The sequence below is a fragment of the Periplaneta americana genome, chromosome 15 (assembly GCF_040183065.1).
Source record: "Periplaneta americana isolate PAMFEO1 chromosome 15, P.americana_PAMFEO1_priV1, whole genome shotgun sequence".
Lineage (NCBI taxonomy): Eukaryota > Metazoa > Arthropoda > Insecta > Blattodea > Blattidae > Periplaneta > Periplaneta americana.
Genome location: NC_091131.1, coordinates 80,508 through 105,307, shown reverse-complemented (window position 1 = coordinate 105,307; position 24,800 = coordinate 80,508). Strand labels below are relative to the sequence as shown.

General features: G+C 35.8%; 1 protein-coding gene across 6 annotated transcripts in view; it reads right to left on the bottom strand.

Annotated features, from left to right (window-relative positions):
• Mms19 (MMS19 nucleotide excision repair protein) overlaps positions 1 to 24,800 on the bottom strand; it is a 102,426-nt gene that overhangs the window by 59,595 nt on the left and 18,031 nt on the right. For 5 of the 6 annotated variants that reach the window (XR_011336568.1, XR_011336567.1, XM_069848817.1 and 2 more), the window contains 6 exons: positions 17,510 to 17,726; positions 15,667 to 15,779; positions 14,063 to 14,183; positions 1,282 to 1,459; positions 1,115 to 1,209; positions 724 to 883 (listed from right to left, as the gene is read on the bottom strand). Coding sequence is in view for 4 of the 6 variants with exons in the window: in XM_069848817.1 (XP_069704918.1) it covers positions 724 to 883; positions 1,115 to 1,209; positions 1,282 to 1,459; positions 14,063 to 14,183; positions 15,667 to 15,779; positions 17,510 to 17,726 (884 nt within the window). In the remaining 2 variants the exon portion in view is untranslated. The remainder of the gene's footprint in view (positions 1 to 723; positions 884 to 1,114; positions 1,210 to 1,281; positions 1,460 to 14,062; positions 14,184 to 15,666; positions 15,780 to 17,509; positions 17,727 to 24,800) is intronic. The other variant, XM_069848816.1, reaches the window with a different exon arrangement.

Here is a 24,800-nt window from a genome sequence, read left to right as displayed (position 1 = left end):
AACATTGCATCGGTGAATTTTTTTAAGCATGTGCAACCAATCCCCAATCACTTAGAATGTTGGATCGAGTACGACAGCATTGTGTCTAAGTGTGTATTGTGATGGAGAACAACTACTTTGAGGGACACTAGCTCTGAAATGCTTCGACGTATGTGTATGTGAAATTTTTTCATTCTTTTTGTGTGTAAAACCATTTCTAAGGTTGCCGGAGAATTTTAGAGACACCTGGTATATATTAATACCAATGCAGACTTTGAAGATGACCCTAATTCACTGAAATGTAACGATCTTATAACAAAAAAAAACATTTAATTTTTTAACAAAGAATTGAATTTGTTGTGCATACAGAGCTGCAGTCTTAAGATTATTGTTAATCTATGGAAGTGGCATTATTGAACATAATGTTAAATCCTAAGATATTTATTTGTATTGTCATCAACATTTATACCAGTTATGGTGTACCACCACATTTCTGCATACAGAAAATCCTACGATATAATTTTATTTAGTAATACATAGAACATACAAATATCTAGTTACACGCACAAAATGAATGGAAACAAATCTATTATCCTAGATGGTCAAGTGGTTTCCATAATCTTGGACCCAAGAATTTTAAGTTCAAATCTGGGAGAGGGAAGTGAACTAAAATAAATTTAGTAACTTACAGAGGGTACATAAAGCTGTGGAGTCTACCTTACATCATTAGTGTATCAGTTATACCTCAAACACCTGACTCCCATGTGGCAAACATCGGTCTCCTGGTGGTCTGTCACAAAGCCAAGCAGTTGTGGGACGATGCAAGCTGTGAAGGGCTCTATGACAGCAATGCAACAGAGCGCATCCACACAGCGGTCCATGCGTACGACATCTTGCTCGCCTTCTGGAACAAGCTCAACACAGCTTCCAGAATTCTGCCAGAGTTCATTTTTTTTCATTAATTGATAATTAGAAATAAAACTGAAAACTACTTGACATGCTGAGATCTATAATGATCTTTCACAGCCTACTTATATTCACAACTTCCACAACAAGGCACGTGCATTCCAGTTTGCCTTTGTACCTCATTATATATGTGCCGTTATGGCAGTGTTTGTATAGAATTACCAATCACCTTCTCTGCACTGCAGTCTGGAACTTACAACGAACTCCATAACTTCGTTGGGGTAATGCAGAGCCAGTCTCTTCAAGCAGGCAATGGCCTCTTGCCTGTAAAATAATTTACATTAGGCTCTCACACTGCACAGGAGGCGACGAGAATCCGTATGTGAAGGGACTGACCTGACGCGGTCCCTCCCCCCCTGCAGCACATAAGCACACGCCAGCTCGTACGCTTGCAGTCTCGCATCTCGAGTCAGTGAAGTGACCGACACTGAGAGGCCACGCATGCCTTCCAGCTGAGATGCGGGGACTGCACCCTGTGCCATTTCCAGATACAAACTGTGTGCTTCTCCAACATCTGCAAACAGTTACATACTCACGTAAGTAGTTTCACTTCTTTCTAATATATACTTGTCTTAAATGCAAAATTATTGAGTTTAAATAGTAGATAAAAAAACACGCGCACACACACACCAAAAAAAAAAAGTGAATGTGGTTTGGCATTTTGATGTTCCTGCTATGTCTCTGTGGCAGTTAATCAAGAGACAGATTTATTTATTTATTTCAGTTTCCTTACACAAAGTGATGAATAACTAACACTGGTTGCAGTATACTATTACTGAGTTGGAAATTGTTAATAACCTTTATTTCATCGTTTTCGATTATTTGGTCCAGGGCGAATGCTTTCTTTCATGAGAATCAGTTGAGAAATTATAATACTTGCTCACAAATATCAACTTTATATATCAACATTTATATCTATGAAAATGATGATTTACTTCCACCCAGTAAAAAGTCATTTGCCAAACATCCGAGCTCTAGTTATTATTAAACTTGCCCTTGAAGTTATCTTACCAAGGATTAGCTGGCATTTTTTCGCCACTTTCGGATATTTATTTATTTTCAAGTTCAGGGGCACAGATTATGCTGGGATAGCTATTATATGTCTGGTGAAGACAAAGTGAGTTTCTTTTAAAAGAAAGAATATATTGGAGAAACGAAGTGTACTGATGACATTGTAAGAAATACTAACGGCAAATTATATAGCGTACTTAAAACATGGACTGAAAGTAATCAAACTCTTAAGAAAGTTTTAGCTAAGAACAGTCAGTGGTTGAATTATACTGTAACTTTCCTGGAAACTGCGTTAAATCATAGCCCTCTCTAGTTATGGCCCAGTAATGACACATAATGTGATAGTTGCCATCTGCCCTGTTGCACAGTTGGCAAATGTGAGAACACTGCACATCAGGGAAATTGATTTATCTTTGACACGCTGAATGGCTGTTGACTTGTCGTCACACTGTGAACATTTTCTATCAAGGTTACTTCTGAATTTTATTCATGAGGGGACAGTTAAGGAAATAAAAATTGAAATATTGTCATTAAATACGTCTTTATTTAACCAAGTTTTTAGTTTCCATGAAGAACTTGCTGCAATTTCCTTTTGTTGTTCACTTTGTCTGAGAACTACCTAATAGTGTGTCACTGATAGTGGTTATTATATTCTCAATTACATAGAGCTCTTTGTTTTCCCGTAAATTTGAAAGCTTTTTACGACTGCACATTTACCAAGAACTTGAATATCATTCTTTTGGTGATATGTTAACAAAAAGAAACTAGAGCCTGCACAATTTCAAGCACATGTTTGAATACACCCTAAAATAAAGTCGGAAGGCACAGACACTTTATTCTATTTATATCATTAAAGCATGCATCATCACATACATTTGTATTTATCAAAGCACACTTGCAAGTATTACATTTCATTTTTGCATATCCACAGATATAGAGAAATACTGACTCATCACAACTTAAATTTCATAAGTAATTAGTATTTAAAATGTCATAAAAGAAATGATCTATTTCTTTGTCATTATTCCAAATGTCCTCCAAAACCTCACCTGCCCATATCTTGCTGAATGAAATGCTAATAAACTTTCAACACTAATTTTTTTTCAGCTTCTAATATCTGTGTCACACATATCATTACTGCTTGCCAGCTGTCTGCATTGACTAAATCCAGATTGTCTGCCTGACATTGAAATTATTTAGAGCATATGCATACGACAATTTCTTTTAGCACATAATATGTACAGCTGTCAAAAAAAAAAGTGGCCGCACTCGTGAACAGCGAATATTTTCAAAGTCCACTTCGGGTCGCGGCGATGTTACACGATGCATGTGCTTGTACAAGCAGTTCCGGAACTATGAAAGTGTTCCATATCTGCTCCTCGCAGACCAGCGGTAGAGTGCTTGTTTAATGATTCAAAGGTTCTGGGTTCGCGCCTTCTTCAAGTTTTCATTTTATTTTTTAATTGTTCTTTAGCGATGTAAATGATATTCAAATTATCATTTATATCCAGTTATCGTTCTTGATGGATATCACGTTATTTATATTTTGTTATCGTTTTATAACGATATGAATAATAATTATTACTATTGTAGCTACAGTATCTCCAATGGGGGTTAGCCCAATTTTACATATGTATGTTAGGGCTATAGTTTTATACACAAAAAAGATAAGCATAAAGAGAAATGGAAAAGAAAATTAAATTAGCTTACGCAATGTAAACAAAACATAAACAATCTGTAAATTAGGCATTGCGATTACAAAACAAATATCAGTTATCAATTTGAAACATACAAAAACATTAACAACACACATACGTAACACTTCTATTACACAAATATGCAGCTTCCCGTACCATACATCATAAATTAATACACAATAGTCACACAAACACAAACTATAATTACGACATTGCGACGACATCAAGCATCCCATAACTGACTCACATACATAACAAATCAAGCATCCGTTGCAACACATACACTTCAACATAGTAACCACACTTTTAAAAGTTACAAATTTGGCTCCAAGAAGAATAAATAGGACACTGTTACTAATTACTATTCTTGTACAATTTCTTAAATACATCTGTAATAAATTTGTGAAATTCCGATAGGAATAATATTCACGTTTTTTATATTGTTATCGTTCTTTAGCGATATAAATAATATTCAAGTTATCATTTATATTGTTTTCCTTCATTAGCATTATAAAATAATATTCAAGTTATTTATATTGTTATTGTTCTTTCGCAATATAAATAATCTGTATTTTATGTAGGTAATTATTATAACACAAATAACCATCTTTCTTTGTAAAATAGGTTATTTTATTTAGATAATTAAATACGTATTATATAATATCTTATATTAATTAAACAAACCGATATTTATCATTTGTATTCTGTTATCGTTCTTTAGTGATACTGTAGAAATAATATTCAAGTTATTTATATTGTAATCGTTCTTTAGCGATATAAATAACATAAATTTAATATTAGGTTTGGAAAAATCCAGTTGCATAATACTGCTATTAATTTTTCTTTTTGTATTATTACATTATACTATCTTGAACCACAATAAAATGAAAAGGAGTAACGAGGAATTGAACCTGAGACGTTGACATCTAAATTCCGACGTTCGTCCGCTGAGCTACGAGGGCAAAAGTGTGGAAACATTTTCGGAAAAATTGGCCCAATCACACTCTAAGATTTTCTGATGATTCGTAGAAGATAGTCCAGGATGCGGGGGGCAAAGGCTAATTGAGATTTCCCGATCTCTGATAGGGTCAAACATCCTGATATAATTAATATTTAGCCCTTGCCGTGACTTTCGGTGAAGTCCGGAGGGCCCAATTAGTCAAATCCACTCTCCTCATCTCCACGCTTGGGCCCCCTGGAATTCAATAAGATGCGAAAGAGATAGTGGTGTGCGGAAAGCAACGGGATGTTACCGCATTTAGGCCTATCCTTCCTAAGAAAAACTGCAAACATGAACAAAGGAAGCTTTAAATAGAAGAAGAAGGATCTTCTGCGGACCTCTGGAAAAAGAACTAAGGAAGAGACTAGTGCAGTGCTTTGTGTGGAGTGTGGCATTGTATGGGGAAGGAACATGGACATTACGACGAAATGAAGAGAAACGAATTGAAGCATTTGAAATGTGGATGTGGAGAAGAACGGTGCGTGTGAAGTGGACAGACAAAATAAGAAATAAAATTGTGTTTGAAAAAGTGAGTGAAGAAAGAATGATGCTGAAACTGATTAGAAAGATAAAACGTAACTGGTTGGGTCTCTGGTTGAAAAGAATAATAGACGACATTAGGATATGTGGATCATATGCGGAGACTAAGAGGAAGGCAGAAAATAGGAAAGATTGGAGATTGCTGGGTTTGCAATGAAAGACCTGCCCATGGACAGAACACTTATGTATGTCTGTTCAGAATACCTGGAATATCGTGTCTAAAAACAGTCGCTATTTGCAAAGACTAGTCAATTCCATGCCCACTCGACTGCAAGATGATCGAGATAAAAGGAAGATAGACTAAATATTGAATTGTGGCTTTTTGTTTTGTTTTTTGAACGTTTAATTGTTCGAATGTTTTAAGGCCGATGCCAGTAAATTTGTTTTGTTTATGCCACGAAAGATATTTTATTGAGAATAAAATCTTTTTTCTTTCCATTTGCAGCCACAATATCATAATGATAAAGTCATGGCATAATATATTAATGAACCTGATGTTAATTACTAAAATAATCATAAAAGAGAAAGGAGCCATTATGTATAGTTTGTCTCTCCCAAAAACAGAACAAAAAAGAACATAAAAAGCACGTGGTTGTAGTCGAACGCAAGACCTCATGAATAAGAGGCCTGAACGCTACCATTATGCTATCAATAACACACAGAATACTTCAATTATAACTGTAGATATCAGGCAACGTGGTCCAACAACATGTAACATCGCCTGTCTCCGAATTGTAGCGAAGATACCCGAAGGGAACTTTGTTCCAGGAGAGCGGCCACTTTTTCTTTTGACAGCTGTACAACGATGCAAGGCAGTGTATGCATTTAATGTCAAGCAGTACATACTGTGGTTTTTGTTGCTAATCTTCTTCCATTCCTCAAGCCAAGCCAAAAAAATTGGTAAGAAAAGCCAATCAATGTTTTTCATATGGTTTCTTTAGAGGATTGTTTTTCACAAGATAAGTTTTTTTATGTTAACAAGATACCATCAAATGAAAATCACATGAACAGAGTATGCTGAGTTTCCTAAAGCTGAGACAGTCCTTTCTTTAAAAATGTACATGCTGCTCAAATGTATTTGGATACAGGCTTTTATGCTTTAGATGTGGAGCTGATTTCACAAACATATCAGACTCTTTCAACATACAAGCTTCGACTAAACATTATGCGATTCACCATATTATTGTCTGTAATCCACATAAATGTATTTGTTGTAAAACATCTTTATATATTTCTTCTGAATCTGACCCTGTAAGTTCTTAAACCAGAACAAGTCTTATCACCTCTTTGAAATTACCAAATGCAGCACTAATTAAAAAGCACTTTCGCAAGATCATTTGTTTTATTTGCAGCAACCCCAAACAACTGTTCATTTTTTTTTTGTCTACAGTTCCTTTTACATAAATTTCATCTACTTGAAGGTTCACAATTTTTTCACTCTCTGAAAGCTTGTCTAACAAAATGTTAAAAAAAAAATGTGACTTCTCAGTTACTGAAGAAAGAAATATTTGGCACAAGGAAGACAGTTTCGAGGGTGTGGTAATGACGAGATGATGTTCAATCTAATGACGTTACACTTTGCACTCTAGATATAAATTAAAAAAAGAGTTAATAATTGACGTTTTTTCATAAATATTAGATGAAACTGATTACATAAAAGATAAAAATTTTAAGCTGCTTTCATCACAGTTCTCATTGTTTTCCAACAACAATTTCAAACTTCGTACTGAGGCAGTAATGTGAGATACAAGAGTGCTTTTGCTGTTCATATCTGGTGAAACATAACGTCACAAAATCTGTTATAGATGAAAGTTGATTGCATTCTGTAAGCAAAGAATTTCTATATATCAGCAAGTTAAAAGCTGTATATCTTAGAACCCCATTCGGCAGACATCCACCATTCACATGCACTTCCACACTAAAATCGCTGTTTATTCTAATGCTAGCAGTTATTTTGGGAGCACTAGTTATACATTATAATAACAAGATTCGTTCTTAAATAGTGACCAATCTTTCTTTTATACATTTTCCAAGAAATTACGAAAATCCTGCACACTGGTTTCTTTGTCTCTTTTCATCCTCCTCTTGCTTTTTAAGGTGACTGTCAATTTCTTCTGTTGCGGATTTTTCCATTTGGTTTCAGTTGCATTACTTAGATATGAAGGAAAATTTGGAAACACATTCGGAATTGCACCTATACACAAAACTGGGTGGTAGCATTTACGAAAACATGTCTTTCTGTCCCTGTCAATGTATTTCTCAAGAAAGCTCAAGTCACTTTCCTAAAAATGTTTCATGCATACCACAGCTCTGCTGGTTGGTGACCAGTCTGCTCGTGGAACCGAACAAATCCATTTAATGCGAAGTTCGGGAGCTTTAGGAAACTGAAAACAATTGATATATCCTTTTGTTTTTATTGTCTTATCGTACTTACTTAAGCAACCAGGCACTACACATCTATGTGGCTTGTTTATGAAATGTTTATATTACCACAGACACCATAACAACGGAAATATTGGCGCAAATGCACAAGTGAGAAGAGCATCTTACACTGAAACACTTGGCATATTGCTCAGCTTACAGGATACATTTATCACAGCTGGGCTATGACATGGTTAAATGCACTCAGTATCTTGTCCTGAATTGACACCTGGTCTTGGCAAAGGAATGTTCTAGGAAACTGTTTGAGAAGAGCAGCAAGTGGAGACATTATTAGCAAGTACGAGTAGACACTATATCATGCTAGTTAGGTTAGTTTTCAATCAGAATAACGTTACAGTGGAGTTTTGAATAACTTTTTTTTTTCATAATTATGTTAATCTTTTTTTGTTTGAGGAAGACAAACTATCTTGCAATTTTTTTTTTTTGAGCCAGGTCAAAGTGATAAGGAATTGGGCAGTAATTATTCCACTTTTCATTAAACAAACTGAAACATCAGTCTCAAGACTCTTTAGAATTCCACTTTAAAGTTAATCAGGAAATAAAAAACATTCACAGAAATGAGACTCGAACCTGCCCCCCTCTGCTTCACACGCACATGTCTGAGCCATCTGAGCTACTGAGACGAGATCAGTCCTCAACAAGCAGCATAATGTGGTGACTCAGTCCCTGCAATTGTAGCGAAGTGAGAAAGTTGACCAGAACATAATGGATCCAGAGAGCGTGACATAAATAAGAATCTAAAGACATTACAGAAGGAAAATAGTATGACTTGGAAGACGAACAAAGGAAAAAAAAACTGATATTCTTTGGTATAGAATAAAAAAAAAGAATTCATGAAAAACATATGAAGTGATAGTGAATATGTATTGGGAATGGTTGGGATTAGACATTGGGAATGGACAAATGAAGAAAGTTTTCAGGTTAGTGAGAGGGCAAAATAGGCCTATATTGGTCAAGTTCGTGAAGTTAATGACAAAGGTAAATAATGTTAGTATAGAAAAAGACTTCGAATACGATGCAAAATGTAGAAGAAAGGTTTTTGTACCCTTTTTTGCTGCTGGCAAGAACAAATGGGCACTTCGTAAGACTAAATAAACATAAACTGAAAATTAATGGAGAGTTTTTTATATAGAATTTTGTCTGGAAAGCATAAACCAGACAGAAATAGTAAAAAATGTAAATGAAGGAAAAATGAAGAACCTGAAGGACAAGGTAAGAGACGTAGTGAAGAAACATTCAATGATAGGAATAGTTGAAACAGATGGAGATGGGAGGTCAAGAATGCAAGAGAGTTCTGAAGTGGAAAAACAGCTAGCCCCAGGAAATTCTGGTAATGCCATGAGTGCGAGGTCAAGAAACCCTATGTGCGTGTCGATGAAGGGTATAAATGGAGGGAGTGACGGCAAGAAAAGTGGGGATTAGTGGTTTCGACACCTGGAAGAAATCAGTGATAAAGTCACACCGAGGTCAAACAAGAGGAGATAGGAATCAAGAAAACGGGAATGCGCGACAAGCAGCATAAGCAAAGTGAACACAGGTAACCAGCTGAGGAGTACAGACAGCGGACAGTGACCAGATAACGATAAACAAATGTGCATCAGTGAAGGAAAGTCAATCTACAATTTTAAAAAATGGTATGTAAATGGTAAACAAGTGGTAAAAGATATTCAAAAAAAAATTATGGTGTGTAGTGGGAGAGAAGAACATAGTGTTATAAATAATGTAAAGTGTAAGGTAACAAATGAAATAGTGAAGCAGCGTAGGCAGTAAGAAAGGTCAGAGTGAAGTTTTAGACATTAGTGAAGGCAAGAAAGAAGAAGGGGACAAGGAAGTAAAGCAGAAACAGAGATATACTACAAAGTGGAGGAAAAAATAAAATAAAATAAAAACAGTGAAGAGTTATTAATGGTAAAGTATACTAGTAGAAAAGATAGTAGAAAGAATTAAATGTGAAAAGAAATGGATAGGAGATAATGATAGGAGTAGAAGAGGAAATGTAAAGGAGTAGATTAGTATAGTGAGAAATTTGATTCAAAGGAAAAAAGGGAAGGGAAGTAGTATGAAAGAGAGAGTAATAAGAATGAGGGGCGAAATGAGTCACACAAGGTGTAAAAATGTTAAAGAAAGGACATGTTGGTCCACATACAGGAATGTGAAGGGTCAGCAGGATCAAGAAAACAAATCATAGCGTAGCGCACCACACCAAACCATGTATCATATCATATATCACTGAGATTAGATGGAAGGTTTCACTTCTGCACGATTTATATATACACAGTGGAAGGGAACCTATTATATTAATTAACAGAGGTAATGGATCAAGTAAATCCGAATAAGTTTTGTCAAATAAATATTTTGACACGAATACGAAATGTAAGTAGCAGTGCTCCTGGAGGTGAATGTAGCTCTACTCCGCAAGACTTGCGAGAGAAGAATGTGAACAAAACATCTTCTCAGATACGTTTCAATCAAAACAAAAATATCCCATGAATTTAATTACGCAAATTGTTTGGTTTTTAACATTCTTTATTATGCTAAAACCTCTTTTGCTCTAAATTTAATACATGAAACTTATTTAACATTTACAGTACAGGTATCTGTTGATTTCTTTGCTTTTTATGTACTGGTAGTTACAAAATAGTAAAGAATGTACATTCTTATAAAACAAAAGCATTTCCTTTAAAGGTTCCTTTACACTTCCTACCTTCGTATCGTCATGTTGACACGAAAGAAATTAAATTACATTGTTCTGGTTAAATGTTAGGAGTGTCACACATTTTAAATGTTGGAAAACGAAGACTTCATGTCCCACCAGATACAGAACTACTCAGCACAGGAATAAAAGTTCAATTTTTTTTATTAGGTGATTAAGCTTATCTGGTTCTTTGGTGTTAATGAAACCATATTCCAAAAAGGAATTTGAATGATATGCAGAGAATCTTTAATAGACTTTCAAGAGAAAAGAAGTCAATAGAATGTACTTTCAGAATGTTAGCTAATTCTGAAACCTATTGAAACAAGTGTTGATCTAATGATACTCACTGTTAAAGCTTTTTGTATTTTACACAAAATTATGTTTCCAATAAAGAAAGAGTAGATCCCCAGTTCAGTACTTTTAGAAAAGTGCCAAATAGAAATTTTCGAGGTTTAGGCCTATGATACAAATTCCAAATTAATGCTGACAATGTGAGTGAACAGTTATTCCAATACTGAGTTAGATTTAGAAGCAGCACTTCGGAAAATGATTATGCGTTGTCAAAAAAAATAATACGAATTAGTGAAGATTATAGCTATAAAATATAAGGGGAAAGGAACTGGCCATCCTACCCTATTAGTTGCCTCGTGAGTGATGCCTTATTGGTGTCACTTTTGAGGTTTAAACCTGTCTTTGGACATTTGACTAAATAACAACATAGTTATAAACAATGGAGACTGTAAATAGAGAAAATAAGAGATATATAAATAGAATAGACTTTTACAATTATAATTGAATATAGACCAGCCTCATGGTCTAGTGGTCAGAGCTTCTGGCTATAGTTCATGAGGTCCCGGGTTCGATTCCCGGTTAGAGCACAGGAATTTTTCCTTAAAGGGGATTATTCCTGTGTTCGTCCATGGTCTGGAATTTAGGTTAAGTTTAGATTTAAGACCTCTCCTGGCACCACATTATCATAATCATCCTATCACATCATCGGGGTAATGTAACTCCGCCTTCCAGGCACCCCAACCTCAGAAGTGGGTTACAACTAAGCCACGGCCAGGAGAGAAGACCAGAAATGTCGAAAAGACAACCTGGTGGCATAAAAAAAATTGATATAAATTAAAAATAACATTGTTACGAATACACGTTCTGTAACTCAATCTCCATTAAAGTTATTAGCTTTGAAAAAATTAAAAATAAATTAATTTAGAAAAGAAATTAAGTTTACAGTAATGTATTAAGTATTACATATGTATACGCATGCACGCGAACACACACAAACATCCAGTATTTGAACAGTGAAATGTTTTTGAAGTGTTAGTGACATCAGAATAGTATCAGTGAAATGTGTCGCAGTTCCAGTGCAATGAGGAGTTGACAGCAAAATGAGTGTAGTGCTGAAAGGTACTTGTGCAGATATGAACATATCATACTCGTGGGTTTTATTTCGACCTGAAGGTTAAGATACAAATTAGATTTACATTAAATGTTATTTTAAGTGATCAAGTTTCATTTAATTTAGGATGCTCCTTGTTAATATTATTATAGTATTGTTATTAATTATTATTTTTAGTATTAATTATAATTATTATTACTATTAATTGTCGTTATTGAGTGTAATTAGTCACCACTGCCACTTACTTTAAATGTAATTTTAAGTGATCAAGCTTCATTTAATTTAGGATGCTCCTTGTTAATATTATTATAGTATTGTTATTAATTATTATTTTTAGTATTAATTATAATTATTATTACTATTAATTGTCGTTATTGAGTGTAATTAGTCACCACTGCCAGTTACATTAAATGTTATTTTAAGTGATCAAGCTTCAATTAATTTAGGATGCTCCTTGTTAATATTATTATAGTATTGTTATTAATTATTATTTTTAGTATTAATTATAATTATTATTACTATTAATTGTCGTTATTGAGTGTAATTAGTCACCACTGCCACCGGGTATTTACCCAATTGCAGTGTGAATAAATACATATATTATATTATTTACAGCGAATCTATTTTCTTCCTACCTTTTGAAGTGTGTTTCAGAACAGGTTATGACAATACTCGAAACAACGAATTTCAGTAACTCTGTTAGCGATCACTTATGTATTTGTGCTCTACGTGTCTCAGCATGTGCAGTGTCTTGTACCTGGCCCATTACTTTTTTGTGGTACTTCTTTCTCCAAACCTATGGCTACAGTTGCAGTGTCCTATACATCAATGCATTTATGGGGAACTAAGACTGTAGAATTCCCCGAAGATTTCTGGAAATATGTTTTCACATTTTTCAAGCTGTACACAGGACACTAAGTAGTTAGCTTCTCTGTCTTCCACCACTGTGACTCGGGTTTGATCCCCGTCTAGGCCATGAATCTGTGGTGGACAAAGCGAGCATGACGGGTTTTCCTCAGTTAACTCTCATCATTATCATCATTATTCCACCAATTACTCTCACTCTGTTGAGGTACTGAGCCAGGTCCCCACAACAAATAAAAAAATGGCTGCAAGTTGTACACACTGTGTTTAATAAAGGCTCATTATATCATCATCATCATCATCATCATCGTCTGAAACTGGAAGAGAAATGTCACTTTTAACAACTGAAATTAATTGACAGCCTTATTAAACCATTCTCCTTTCTCTCTCGTTCTTCCATACTCTTCTTCAAAACTTGATGAATGAATGAATGAATGAATGTTAGCCATGATGTCCCATGTTGGGCACAGGCCTCATGTGATGGGGTTAGAACCTCCTTCGACAGGGATGGCTCAAGTGTACTCGCTTGGTGAGCCAATCCAGGCGAGCTTGTCGTGTACACTACTTTTGTGATATGGTTAATAATTCTATTAGACTTTAACCAGTCTCAGCACTCTGTTCTTTGTTCATTTTTTCTTGTATTATACACATTATACTGACACTGGCACTTTGACAAACACTGATTGTTATTTACACTATTTACCTGGCACTTTTTCACTGACTTAACTATTTACAAAACTTATCTTACACTTTCACTAATACTGACTTTGCTATTTACAATATCTTAACACTGGTTACGTTATCTATTTACAATGACCTTCCCTAGTTCTTTCCACAAAACTCTGTTCTTTGCTGTCCTCGACCATTGTTTCCCCGCCTCTCTGGTAAACATGTCAGACCATCTGAGCCGTGGTCTTCCCTGTCCTCTCTTTCCGACGTAGGGGTCCCACATCGTGACTGCATGGGTCCAGCTTGCCTGATGTAGTCTCGCCACATGTCCCCCCAGGTCCACTTCGTTGCCGTGGCTCGTTCTGCTGCGTCAGTAGTGTTCGTCAGTCTTTGTAGTGTTTCGTTAGTCATTCTGTCTCGTAGCGTGGTGCCCAGTATTTTTCTTTGCATCTTCCTCTGGCATGTTTGTATACTTGAGCGTTGTCTCTCGGTCAATGTCCAAGTTTGGCAGCCATATAGCAAAACTGGGATTATACATGTCTCTAGTGCCTCGAACTTGAGATTGCGGTTGATTGTCTTGTCCGTCCATATGAACTTCAGGCTCCAGAACGCCTTCCATGCCGATGAAATTCGTCTATTGATCTCTTTGTGAGAAGGCAATTATTTGACCCAAATACACATATTCAGAGACATACTGCAATTCTGTGTCGCCTACTCTGATTGGGATCTCCTGTGCGTTTGTCATCATAGCTTGCTAATGCTATTATGGGACCTACTGTGGATTATTGGATAATCACCTGCAGGAATGACTTGCTGCTTCTCACATATGCTGAGGAAAGAGGTGAGTGTCTGTAGGAGAGTGGTCATGTTCTCTTCATCTAGCCCCATTTGGCTCTGCTTCAACAACATTGGCACGACCTGCAACACAAGATAAAACTGACTGTCCCCAACATTTCTCATTCGTATTACAAAAAGCTTCCCAGGCATAATGAGAGAGAAAATGCCAAAGATTGAGACATACATAAGTTGAAAAGACTGATAAGACACATTCATCCAGTCCCTTCTTTTTCTCTTTTCTTTTTTTTATTATGTTAAAGAATAATGGAAACCAAAGTGCACATATGCACATTCGTACACAAACATATTTTATCCACAAACTCAACTACTTTTATGTATTTTCCTTCGACTAAACCTTTAGAGATATCCTAAAAAAGAAACATGCCATAAGACTCCACACATGTAATATATTCCTTTATTATTTACTTAGACATCAATTTCCTTTCTAGATATATGAAACATACAGTAATAAAAGTGTTCACAAATTTTTAGCAGTATCTGTACTCCCTTCTTCGATAATGGTCTTTTCAAACAGTCAATATGATAAATATTTTGGTTATTCTGTTATTGTTAATTGTAAATCAAATGACTTCTCGAAGATAATGACTTTTTGGTTTATTAAGTTGTCTTCTGGCAAAACTTCAAAAGATTAAATTTGATAGCAGTACTTACTCTCTAATGCGAATTTGTACTAAATATTGGTGCTGTCAACTCAGAATAAGGTCTCTAACCAATGGCACTACCCACTGTCTTCAGCATTTCTTTCATTTAAACCCAATTTCTCTTCAATAATGTTCGTAAAGACGTACTACAATAGAGAAATGTATTTTCTGACCTTGGGACCATTTTCTTTTTCATAAAGTAGACTGGCTAAGCAGACGTAGGCATAAATTAGTTTGCTAGTGGAGTTCTTGGAGAGGAATGCCACAATTAATGCTGAGTGTTACTGTAACACACTAACAAACTTGAAAAGGGCCATCAAAAGAAACGTCAAGGCATGTTGAGCTCTGGAGTGATTTTCCTGCATGACAACGCCCGGCCGCATACAGCATGTCGTACTGCGACCAAACTGCAAGAGTTCAACTGGGAAGTATTGGATCACCCTGCCTACAGCCCAGATTTGGCGCCTAGCGATTACCATCTCTTCTTGCACATGAAGACGTGGCTTGGCTCAAAGCGCTTTGACGATGACGAAGAGTTGAAAACCAGCGATGTAGGTTGGCTTCAGTCGCAGGCGGCCGAATTCTATGATTGCGAAATTTCAAAGCTCGTCAAATGCTACGACAAGTGTCTCAATGTGACTGGAAACTGTGTGCAAAAATAAACTAGAGTGTATACTTTCAAAGGTATTGTAACCCAATTCTGTAACGTCATTCACAGGTTTGTAAAAAATAAACTGAAATTACTTTATGAATAGCCCTCGTACATCTAAAGGGTTCTAATGCCCGAAATATGCAAAGATATTGCAAACAAATGTATGAAAATAGACTTCTGTTTTTATCGCATGTCAACAAAAACAAACACCTCTAAATATAGGTAGACAAGGACCTAAGCTGGCTCTCACCGCTTTGGCAACAGCTTCACATGACGCTGAAGAGGCGTGACTGATGGCCAGCAGCATTTGCACAGACGACTGGAAGGTGCTCAGTTCCACGTTCTGCAGCTGAAGGCAAGCACCTGATGATAAAAGTGTGATATCAAGCAAACAATACGATCACTTTATACACACTTTTAATACACTGTTGAATCTAATGAATGAATCAACTAGTACTTAATGTTGATAGAAGCAGTGTAGTCAAATTTAGTGCATATAATAGTGCTGTTTCCCTACAATATTAGATTAAATTGAACTGATCTCAAAGAATCTATAAGCACGGAATTTCTTGGTTTAGAGTTGGACAATCACTTGAACTGGAAAACACACATAGAATATATTACTACTAAACTGAACTCTGCCTGCTATGCATTAAGATCCTTATCTTCTATTGGCGATACAAGCAAACTTAAAATGTCATACTTTGCATACTTTCATTCTATAACGAAATATGGATTAATATTCTGGGGCAACTCGGCTGAAGCTAAACACATTTTTGTTTTACAAAAGAAAGCTATAAGAATAATAGCTGGTGTACATAAAAGGACATCATGTAAAAAGATTTTCCAAAATTTCGAAATATTGACCTTACCTCGTGAGTACATTCTTATCCTAATGATGTTTTATATCACCAAGATACATTTAGCACCAATCAAGATATCCATAATATTAATACAAGACACAAATCACATCTCCATCTACCCTCTGTTAGTCTAAATTGTTACAAGAAAGGAGTTAACTATACATATACTACAGTCTTCAATGCACTGCCTAATTAACTAAAAGCTTTGAAATACCATGGGAAAAAGTTTAGAGCAGAATTAACCAAATTTCTTCATATTCATACCTTCCACACAACTGATAAAATGCTTGTAAATTCAATTCATCTACTTGCCAAATATTGTACAATTTTGTATAACTCAACTAAAATGTGCTTTTAAATTAAATTAATCTGCTTACTATGTACCGTATTATATATTTCTATATACCTCAACTGATGAATTGTATATCCTTGTGAATTGAATATTAACCTGCATGATATATATTATCTATTTTTTTTTTTGTATATCTCAACTGATTGAATTGTTTATTCTTTTAAACTGTATTAATTCACTTGCCATGTACTATATTTTTCATAACTCAACTGTTGAATAATCGTTTAGGTTTCTAAACTGAATTATCTGCTTGTATATTTTTCGTAGAGCCACCAACACAGCTCAGTCAGCAAACTTGCTTGTCTGCCGGAGCTGCGCTTGGGCTTGATTCCCACTTGGTTAGTTTACCATTTTAGGTTTTTTCCGAGGTCTTCCCCAACCATAAGGCAAATGCCACGTTATCTATGGAGAATCCTTGACTTCTCTTCATCTTACCAAAAACTTGTATGACCCTTGACTTGTTCCACATCTTTAAGCTTCAGTACTAATGTAAGATCTAAGGAATACAGTAAATGAAATGAAAAATGATATTTAGAATGAAGAGCCACTGTGTATAATATCTTCATTTGATTTGGAGTAAAGAGCCACTGTGTGTTGATTTCCAATCATTATTTAGTCAAAGTTGTATTTCACATTAATCATTCCTGAATACAATGAATAATTGTAGAGACTGAAAATGAACAAAATCTGTTCTAGAGAATAGGATACATCAGAGACAGCTCGCATGTCCAAAAACACTTTTTCGTATTTGGGATGGTAAAAACGTGCATTTCCGTGTAAATTCCGAATCCATTTTTATAGCATTACAATAACTGTAAAAAGAAGGGGAAGACGGTAACGCTCAAGAAAATGAGGAAGGAGCAGGAGAGGATACTCACCACTGATAACGTTGTCCAGACACGTGTGGAACACATGTGCTGTGTCTTTGTGCAGGGGGCTGCTGAAAATCATGCGCATTAACGCTTCCAGAGCTGAAAGTGCCTCCTTGCACACTTCCTTGTCTATGCTGGAAACCACTTCCCGCTGAAGGGATTTGCACAAGTCATATAAATACTTCTCCATGCCATTCACTGCGAAAGTCCTACAGCCTTCTTGCTGAAAAGAGGAAGAGTTCACACTCCTATGTTTCTTTCAAGGGGACTGGGGATAGGTGCTACCTCCCTGAAGTGGAAAGATTACCCATTCAGACAAAAGTAATCTATTTTATCCTACAATATATGTAATATAATACATTTTGTTAAAATTGTCTTCCTCTGAAGACACTAGTAACAACAACGTATGGAAACAACACTCTTCACAATAGATGACAATAATTATATAATACAGTAATGTAAGGTCCGTCCATGTCAAATCAACACACTTCTTAATCATTTTCAATCTGATCCTCTTAGATTTCAATCAAATTTTTGTCAGATATTGACCATGGAAAGAAAAGTAAAAATGCAATATATCTAAAGTGTAATGTAAATATCTTAGGAGTTATCAGTCATTGAAAATGAGAAAAACAGTAAAATTTGGCGTGTAAGATATAAGAACATTTTTTATAGCTATTCAACAACTGAAGTCAAAGAAATAAAATTTGTCTTACCTTGAAGCTTAAGAAATGACAACCATGCTATGACCCTGAATGCTGTTCAAGGTCATAGCATATAAGAATATTTAACCCTGAATTATTAAAAACTGAACAATTTTAAAATTTCGAAAAAAAAAAAAAATGTTGTTGGTCTACATAGGCCTAATCTTTAAATATCCTGTAAGTTTCATTTTGGAACTTCAGAAACGTGTGGAGTTACTGACTAGAATGTTTTCACATACACAGGTCCACCATATTGCTAAGGTTTCAGGAATAATTTTTGTTTTAAAAGCAGTCACTGTACCTATTTACATGTTGATATAATATGGTTTTTGTTGATTTTGCTCTCTTCATGTGGGAGACATTAAGTTCTTCTTGTTGAAATTTGCAGATCAAGTGACATCATCAAAATTGATTGCTTAGATAAGATTCATATGTCTGATCTTGTAGGATCAGCATATGATGGAGATGGTCCACTGGGATGCAGAAGCATACGGTATAATCATTGCATGGATATTTCTGTTTATCACTATCTAGAATTATTTAAAAACAATGTGCCGCCACTGCAACATATAGTATCTTTATGCTCAAGGTCGAATGTGCGAGAAACAGTAGTGGCAGCTGACGAAAGTGAATGGAGTGGAGGTGCGAGGTATTAGCACCAAGCCAATGACCATAAATGCCTTCAATTAATATTTGAGGAGAAAAATTCGCTCTGGTGCCGGGGATCGAACCCGGGTCCTTGGTTCTACGTACAAAGCGCTCTGACCACTGAGCTATGCCGAACTCAATCCACAGCACCGGACCGAACTCTCCTCCTACAGTGTTTCCCTTTTTGTGGCCTGACTCCAAGTTGGGCATATACGTTGACGTTTATATTTCAAGTCAACTGCCATTATACAAGGAGCGCACTCAGCTGAGTGACTAATGGCCGGGATTCCACAGTTAAGTGCACAGCAATCTGTACCTTGTATAATATGCACTAGCAGCTTCAAGAAGAAGATTTTCAGAGTCGTGTGGTTTTCTGCAATTGGTTGTCAGACAAAAATAGCCGATTTTATTGCAGTATTCTCTGGACAGATGAAGCGACATTCAAGGGCAATGGGGATGTCAAAATCCATAATGCTCAGTACTCAATCTTCTCTGGCTGAGAGAAGTGGACACTAGCATAGGTGGAGTGTCAATGTCTGGTGTGGCATCTTTGGACACCAAATCATTGGACCTCATTTCTTTGAAGGTGCTCTGAATGGTGTCATGTATGCTGACTTCCTGAAGAACATTCTCAACCAGCATTTGGAAGACGTGCCACTGGCAACACAAGCAGTAATGTGGCTGCAGCAAGGTGGTTGCCCAGCCCATTCCTCTTTGGTGGCATGTGACGCAGCAAATCAGCTCTTCCCTGGGCGATGGGTTGGGAGATGCGGCTGTAGCATGGCCAGCACGATCTTCTGACTTGAATCCTTTGGATTTCTATCTTTGGGGACGGTTAAAAAAACAATATCTATCAAGATCGTCCCACAACAAGAGATGACATGAAACAGCGAATCCAGGAGACCTGCCAGTCACTTGCCCACGCCAAAGTTTAGGAGTCACTGACAGTGTTAGAAGAAGAGTACAGGTGTGTGCTGCTCAGAACGGCAGACAGTTTGAACATTTGTAAAAATTAATGGCACTGTCCAGTCTTTCAGTAACATCTGTCAACATTAGTTGTCTTGATTACATTTTCTTCTTGTAATATTTCTTAATATTAAAGGAATCGATAAAAACGTTTCCTATGACAGTTGTTTGTTTTGAAACCTCTATCAAATGATACCCTATTTGATTCAGATTTCCATTTGAAATTTAAAGTGATACGCCACTGACCCTACTTCCTGTTAGGGCTGACTGATGAAATCAAGCTCAAGTGAAACTTCACATGCGCTTTCGTTGCAAATTTTTTGTCTCGAAAATTTTAATGCACTAGTTTCCGAAAATAATGACTGTTACAGGTGTCTGAATCACCCTGTATATTAGTTGAGCTACGCTTTTAATATATTTTTATTTTTATTAAGCAGTGCATTTTAAATATTGTAAATGGGTGGGAATCTGGATAATTATGTTGACAATGGATTACTACACAGTAAGCTTATTGTATATACAAACATCAGGTCTATACAAAATCATCCTGCTAATTGTGCAAAACATTATTAAAACAAACCTTATGCAGAGTAATTACCTGTTCTCTGCTCACAGATCTTAATTTTATACATTTACCACTTTTATATTATCACATTTTCAGTATGAATGTTTAACTAAAAAAATTGCATACTGCAGTAGTAAAGAGAAAATGTAAGCAAACACAGTGAAATGCCGCTATTACGAATTTTTCAGAATAACGAAATAATTTTTTAGTCTCAGCCATTTTACTATTAATTTATATGTTAAAAATGTTCAGTTTAAAAAAGCATAAGTAACAAACAGGGGCATATTTTGTGGACTACCGGGGCTACCGGCGGTAGCCCAAGGAAATTACAAAAGAAAAAGTTTATAATATAACATAATGTAATAATTTTGTATTACCGTATTAGTTTTACCACAGTAATTAAAATTAAAATAATTGTTAGATTTATATGCGCTCTCTGCTCTCGAAAAGAAACAAGTTGTCGAGGCGGCATCACTGGAGAAACCGCTGCCGCGAAGGGTAGCCTGTGACCGTTCCGCTCACGTCGCACAACTCCTCGTCACCCCGCTCCCTCCTGTTTCCATCGTGCACTGTAGGCGGGTGAGTTGCCACTCTCGTGATCGGTTTCTTGGAAGGCGCGAAGCAACAATATGCTTAGTAGGCTAGCTCATTAATGTGATTGTGTTCTTGCAGTGCAGTATTTTAAATTTGTGATTTGTTCGAGTGTCTAAGAGTTATATTAATTGTGAATTATTAAGTTTTTAATTTCCCAATTAAGTGATATTGTGAAAAATATGGCAGAACAAGTTTCTGGAGAGGTTTGTGTTGAAAATGACTGTGTAATAGAAGGTTTATTAAAAGTGCCTTTTAACCGTCGTACATACAACGAGAAAGTTGAAATTGTGAAAATGGAAAGACCAACTCCTGAGTTAAATTTGTCCATGGACATAAAAGAAAAACAGTGTGAGTACACACGCCATTTCACTTCAACATCATATGGTAAGTGGAATAGGTTGTGTGGTAGTTCTAAACTGTCTAAACTATTTTGCTGGCCATGTTTGTTATTTAGCCGCGAAACTAATGTGTGGTCAAAAGAGGGGTTTTCTAATATGAACTCCCTTCGAACGGCAGTCCTAAAACACGACAAATCATAAGCTCATATTTATAGTAGCATGAACTTTGCAAACTTTGGGAAGACAAGAATTGATTTACAGCTAGATAAGCAAAAAGCTCTACACATCAACCAACACAATGCTCTTGTGAAAAAAAATCGGGAGATTTTACTGCGTCTTATTAACGCAGTCTGCTTTCTAGGAAAACAAGAATTGGCTTTTCGGGGTCATAATGAGAGTGTGGAATCAGACAATAGAGGAAATTATATTGAATATTTAAGTTCCTTAAGTGAATTTGACCATTTACTGGCCAATCATCTTGAGAGTTCAACAGTATTCCGTGGTACTTCTCCCGCAATTCAGAATGACTTAATATTTGCTATAAGTGGGGTTATGATAAAGAACATAAAATCTGAAATAGAAGAAGCACCTTTTGTGGCCATTGTTGTTGATGAAACAAGTGACTGCTCTAATCAGAGTCAAGTGTCCACTGTTTTAAGATACGTCGACAGTACTGCCAATGTTCAAGAATGGTTTATAGGATTCACAAATGTCAGTTCGGGCAAAACTGCTGCTGCTTTGTTTCAGCATGTGGAAGGTGTTATAGCAGAATACAATGTCGGCAATAAGTTAATTGCACAGACATACGATGGTGCTTCAGTTATGGCAGGAAATATTAATGGCTTAAAAACAAAAGTTCAAGAAAAGTATCCTCAAGCACTATTTGTCCATTGTTACAGCCATGTTCTCAATTTAGTTTTGCAACAAACTACTTTATCCATTCCAGAATGCCGCATTTTTTTCAAAACACTGTCGGGTTTAGCTGCATTTTTCTCATCATCTCCTAAAAGATCAGAAAAACTCAAGGAATTTATGAAAAAGAAACTCCAAAAAGTAGCACCAACTAGATGGAATTTTACATCTCGGCTTGTAAATACAATAAAGTAATACAGAGAACAACTGACTGCTTTCTTTGAAAATATCATTTGTAATGACTCTGAAGAAAACTGGGATGATGATGTAATTGTGCAGGCTCAAGGATATTTGTATTTTTTCACACAGTTTCAGAATATATTTCTTCTTGAAGTCTATGCTAGAGTGTTCGCACATACAGATGTGCTCTACAATATTCTTCAGACAAAAAGTCTAGACATAGCATACTGCTTGCAAGAGGTATCAAAGTTAAAACATACTATATCCAAGTTCAGACGTAGTGGGTTTCCATCCATATGGAGTAATATGGAAAATGTAAATTCTTCAGACAATACAATGGAACCACCATTAAAGCGAAGAAAAGGAGATGATGAATTGAAATACAGGCAGCTGTACTACAGCATACTAGATCGTATGCACATGGAAATTACTGACAGATTTTCTGATTATGGAAAGCTTCAGTTCACACATCTTCTAGATTCTCAAAAATTTTCTGCTTATAGAGAAAACTTCCCGAATGAGGCACTAAACAAATTATTTCAGTCCTATAACAGTCACTTTGATCAAGTACGTTTGAAAAATGTATTAAGTGTAATATATTCAGCAGAAGTCTTTGATTTTTCGAACAAACCTATCCATGAAATACTATCTGCCATATATGAAAACCAGCTGAACCAAGTTATTCCTGAAGTCCTTAAATTGACAACATTAATTGTGACAATACCAGCTACGTCAGCATCGGTAGAAAGAACATTTTCTGCGTTGAAGAGAATAAAATCCTACTGTAGATCAACTCATACACAAGAACGTTTATCCGGCTTGGCACTGATGTCAATTGAAAAGTCATTTCTACAGAAACTTCGCAAGCGGCCCAACTGTAATTTCAATGACGAAGTCATCAAAGTATTTTCGTCCCAATCAAGACGTCTGGAATTCACATATAAATAGGTAAGGAATTTTATTATAGGGTTTTAAAAATATATTTTGTGTAATAATAGGGTCAGTGGTAGCCCAGACCCTTAAACCAGTATACGCCACTGGTAACAAAGTATTCATTTTAACGTAATAATTCATCCCGCTACAAAAAAAAATTATTATAACGAAATTAGGCCCAATTAGCAGTTAAAAATTACTTACAATAAATTCGAAAGAAAATAAAATAAATGAGTTATCGCTAGGCTTCAGTCACTCTTGGTTTCAGTGAGTTTTCTGAATGCACTTCAGTAAATGCAATTGTTGTAGTTTTAATTTGTACTGAAATGAAACCATTTAATAAAATCGAACTTTCAAAGACAGTTTGTTCCTAAACGTTGTTGAGGGAAGAAGTAAAGGTGAATGTTACTTATGTCCCGCCCACTATAGGAGACATAGGCCAGTTTTACAGTAATCCTAAACATATTTAGTATAACTTGTAGCTTGTGGGCCATCCCAAACCCCGACTTCCACCGCTAAGAGCGCCAGTCCTTATATACCCGTCAGTCAAGGCCTTCTGACAAATAAAAGCAACTGACAATAGATATCTCAGTCATGACAACCTCATAAAATATCCTATCAATTGAATAATCATTCTTCCTACGAACATAATTATATTATATTATTAGATTATTACCCATTTCAGCGAGTACTGACGACCACTGCAAAATACGACAATTTGGTCCAGGGAGCATTCTCTTTTGGCACAAGGATGATTTATGTAACATGTTTCTAAATTTGTCTTTCAAATACCGCTACATTCTTTAATATAATTTGGCCCAGGGAGCATTCTCTTTCGGCAGAAAGATGATTTATGTAACATGTTTCTAAATTAGTCTTTTAACTACTGGTACATTCTTTAATATAATTTGGTCCAGGGAGCATTCTCTTTTGGCACAAGGATGATTTATGTAACATGTTTCTAAATAATCAGTCTTTTAAATACCGGTACATTCTTTAATAAATCACTGAAAAACAAATGTGAATATAGAGATGAGGAGTGAGTACAAAATTATTATAATTTTTTGGCGCATCATTTTTACGTAAATAACGACAAATAAAAACTAACATGCCACATATTTTAAGAAATACAGGAAACAAGCATGAATATTCTTCTTCTTCTTCTTCCCTTCAAGTATTAGGTCAAATGGCCTGTTACGATCTCACAGTTGAATTTTAAATCCAGCGTTTCTTTGGATGACCGAGAGATATCTTCCCGTTTGGACGATAGTGGAGCATGGCTTTTGGGATTCTATCTCCATGCATGCGATGCAGATGATTTATCCAGTTCTGATAATGTTTTACGTGATTAATTACAGGTTCTAGTTGTAATTCTTCCATTACATTTTCATCGCGTTTGTGATCCCATTTTGTATATCCTGCTGTATATCTCATAAATTTCATTTCATTAGCCGTTA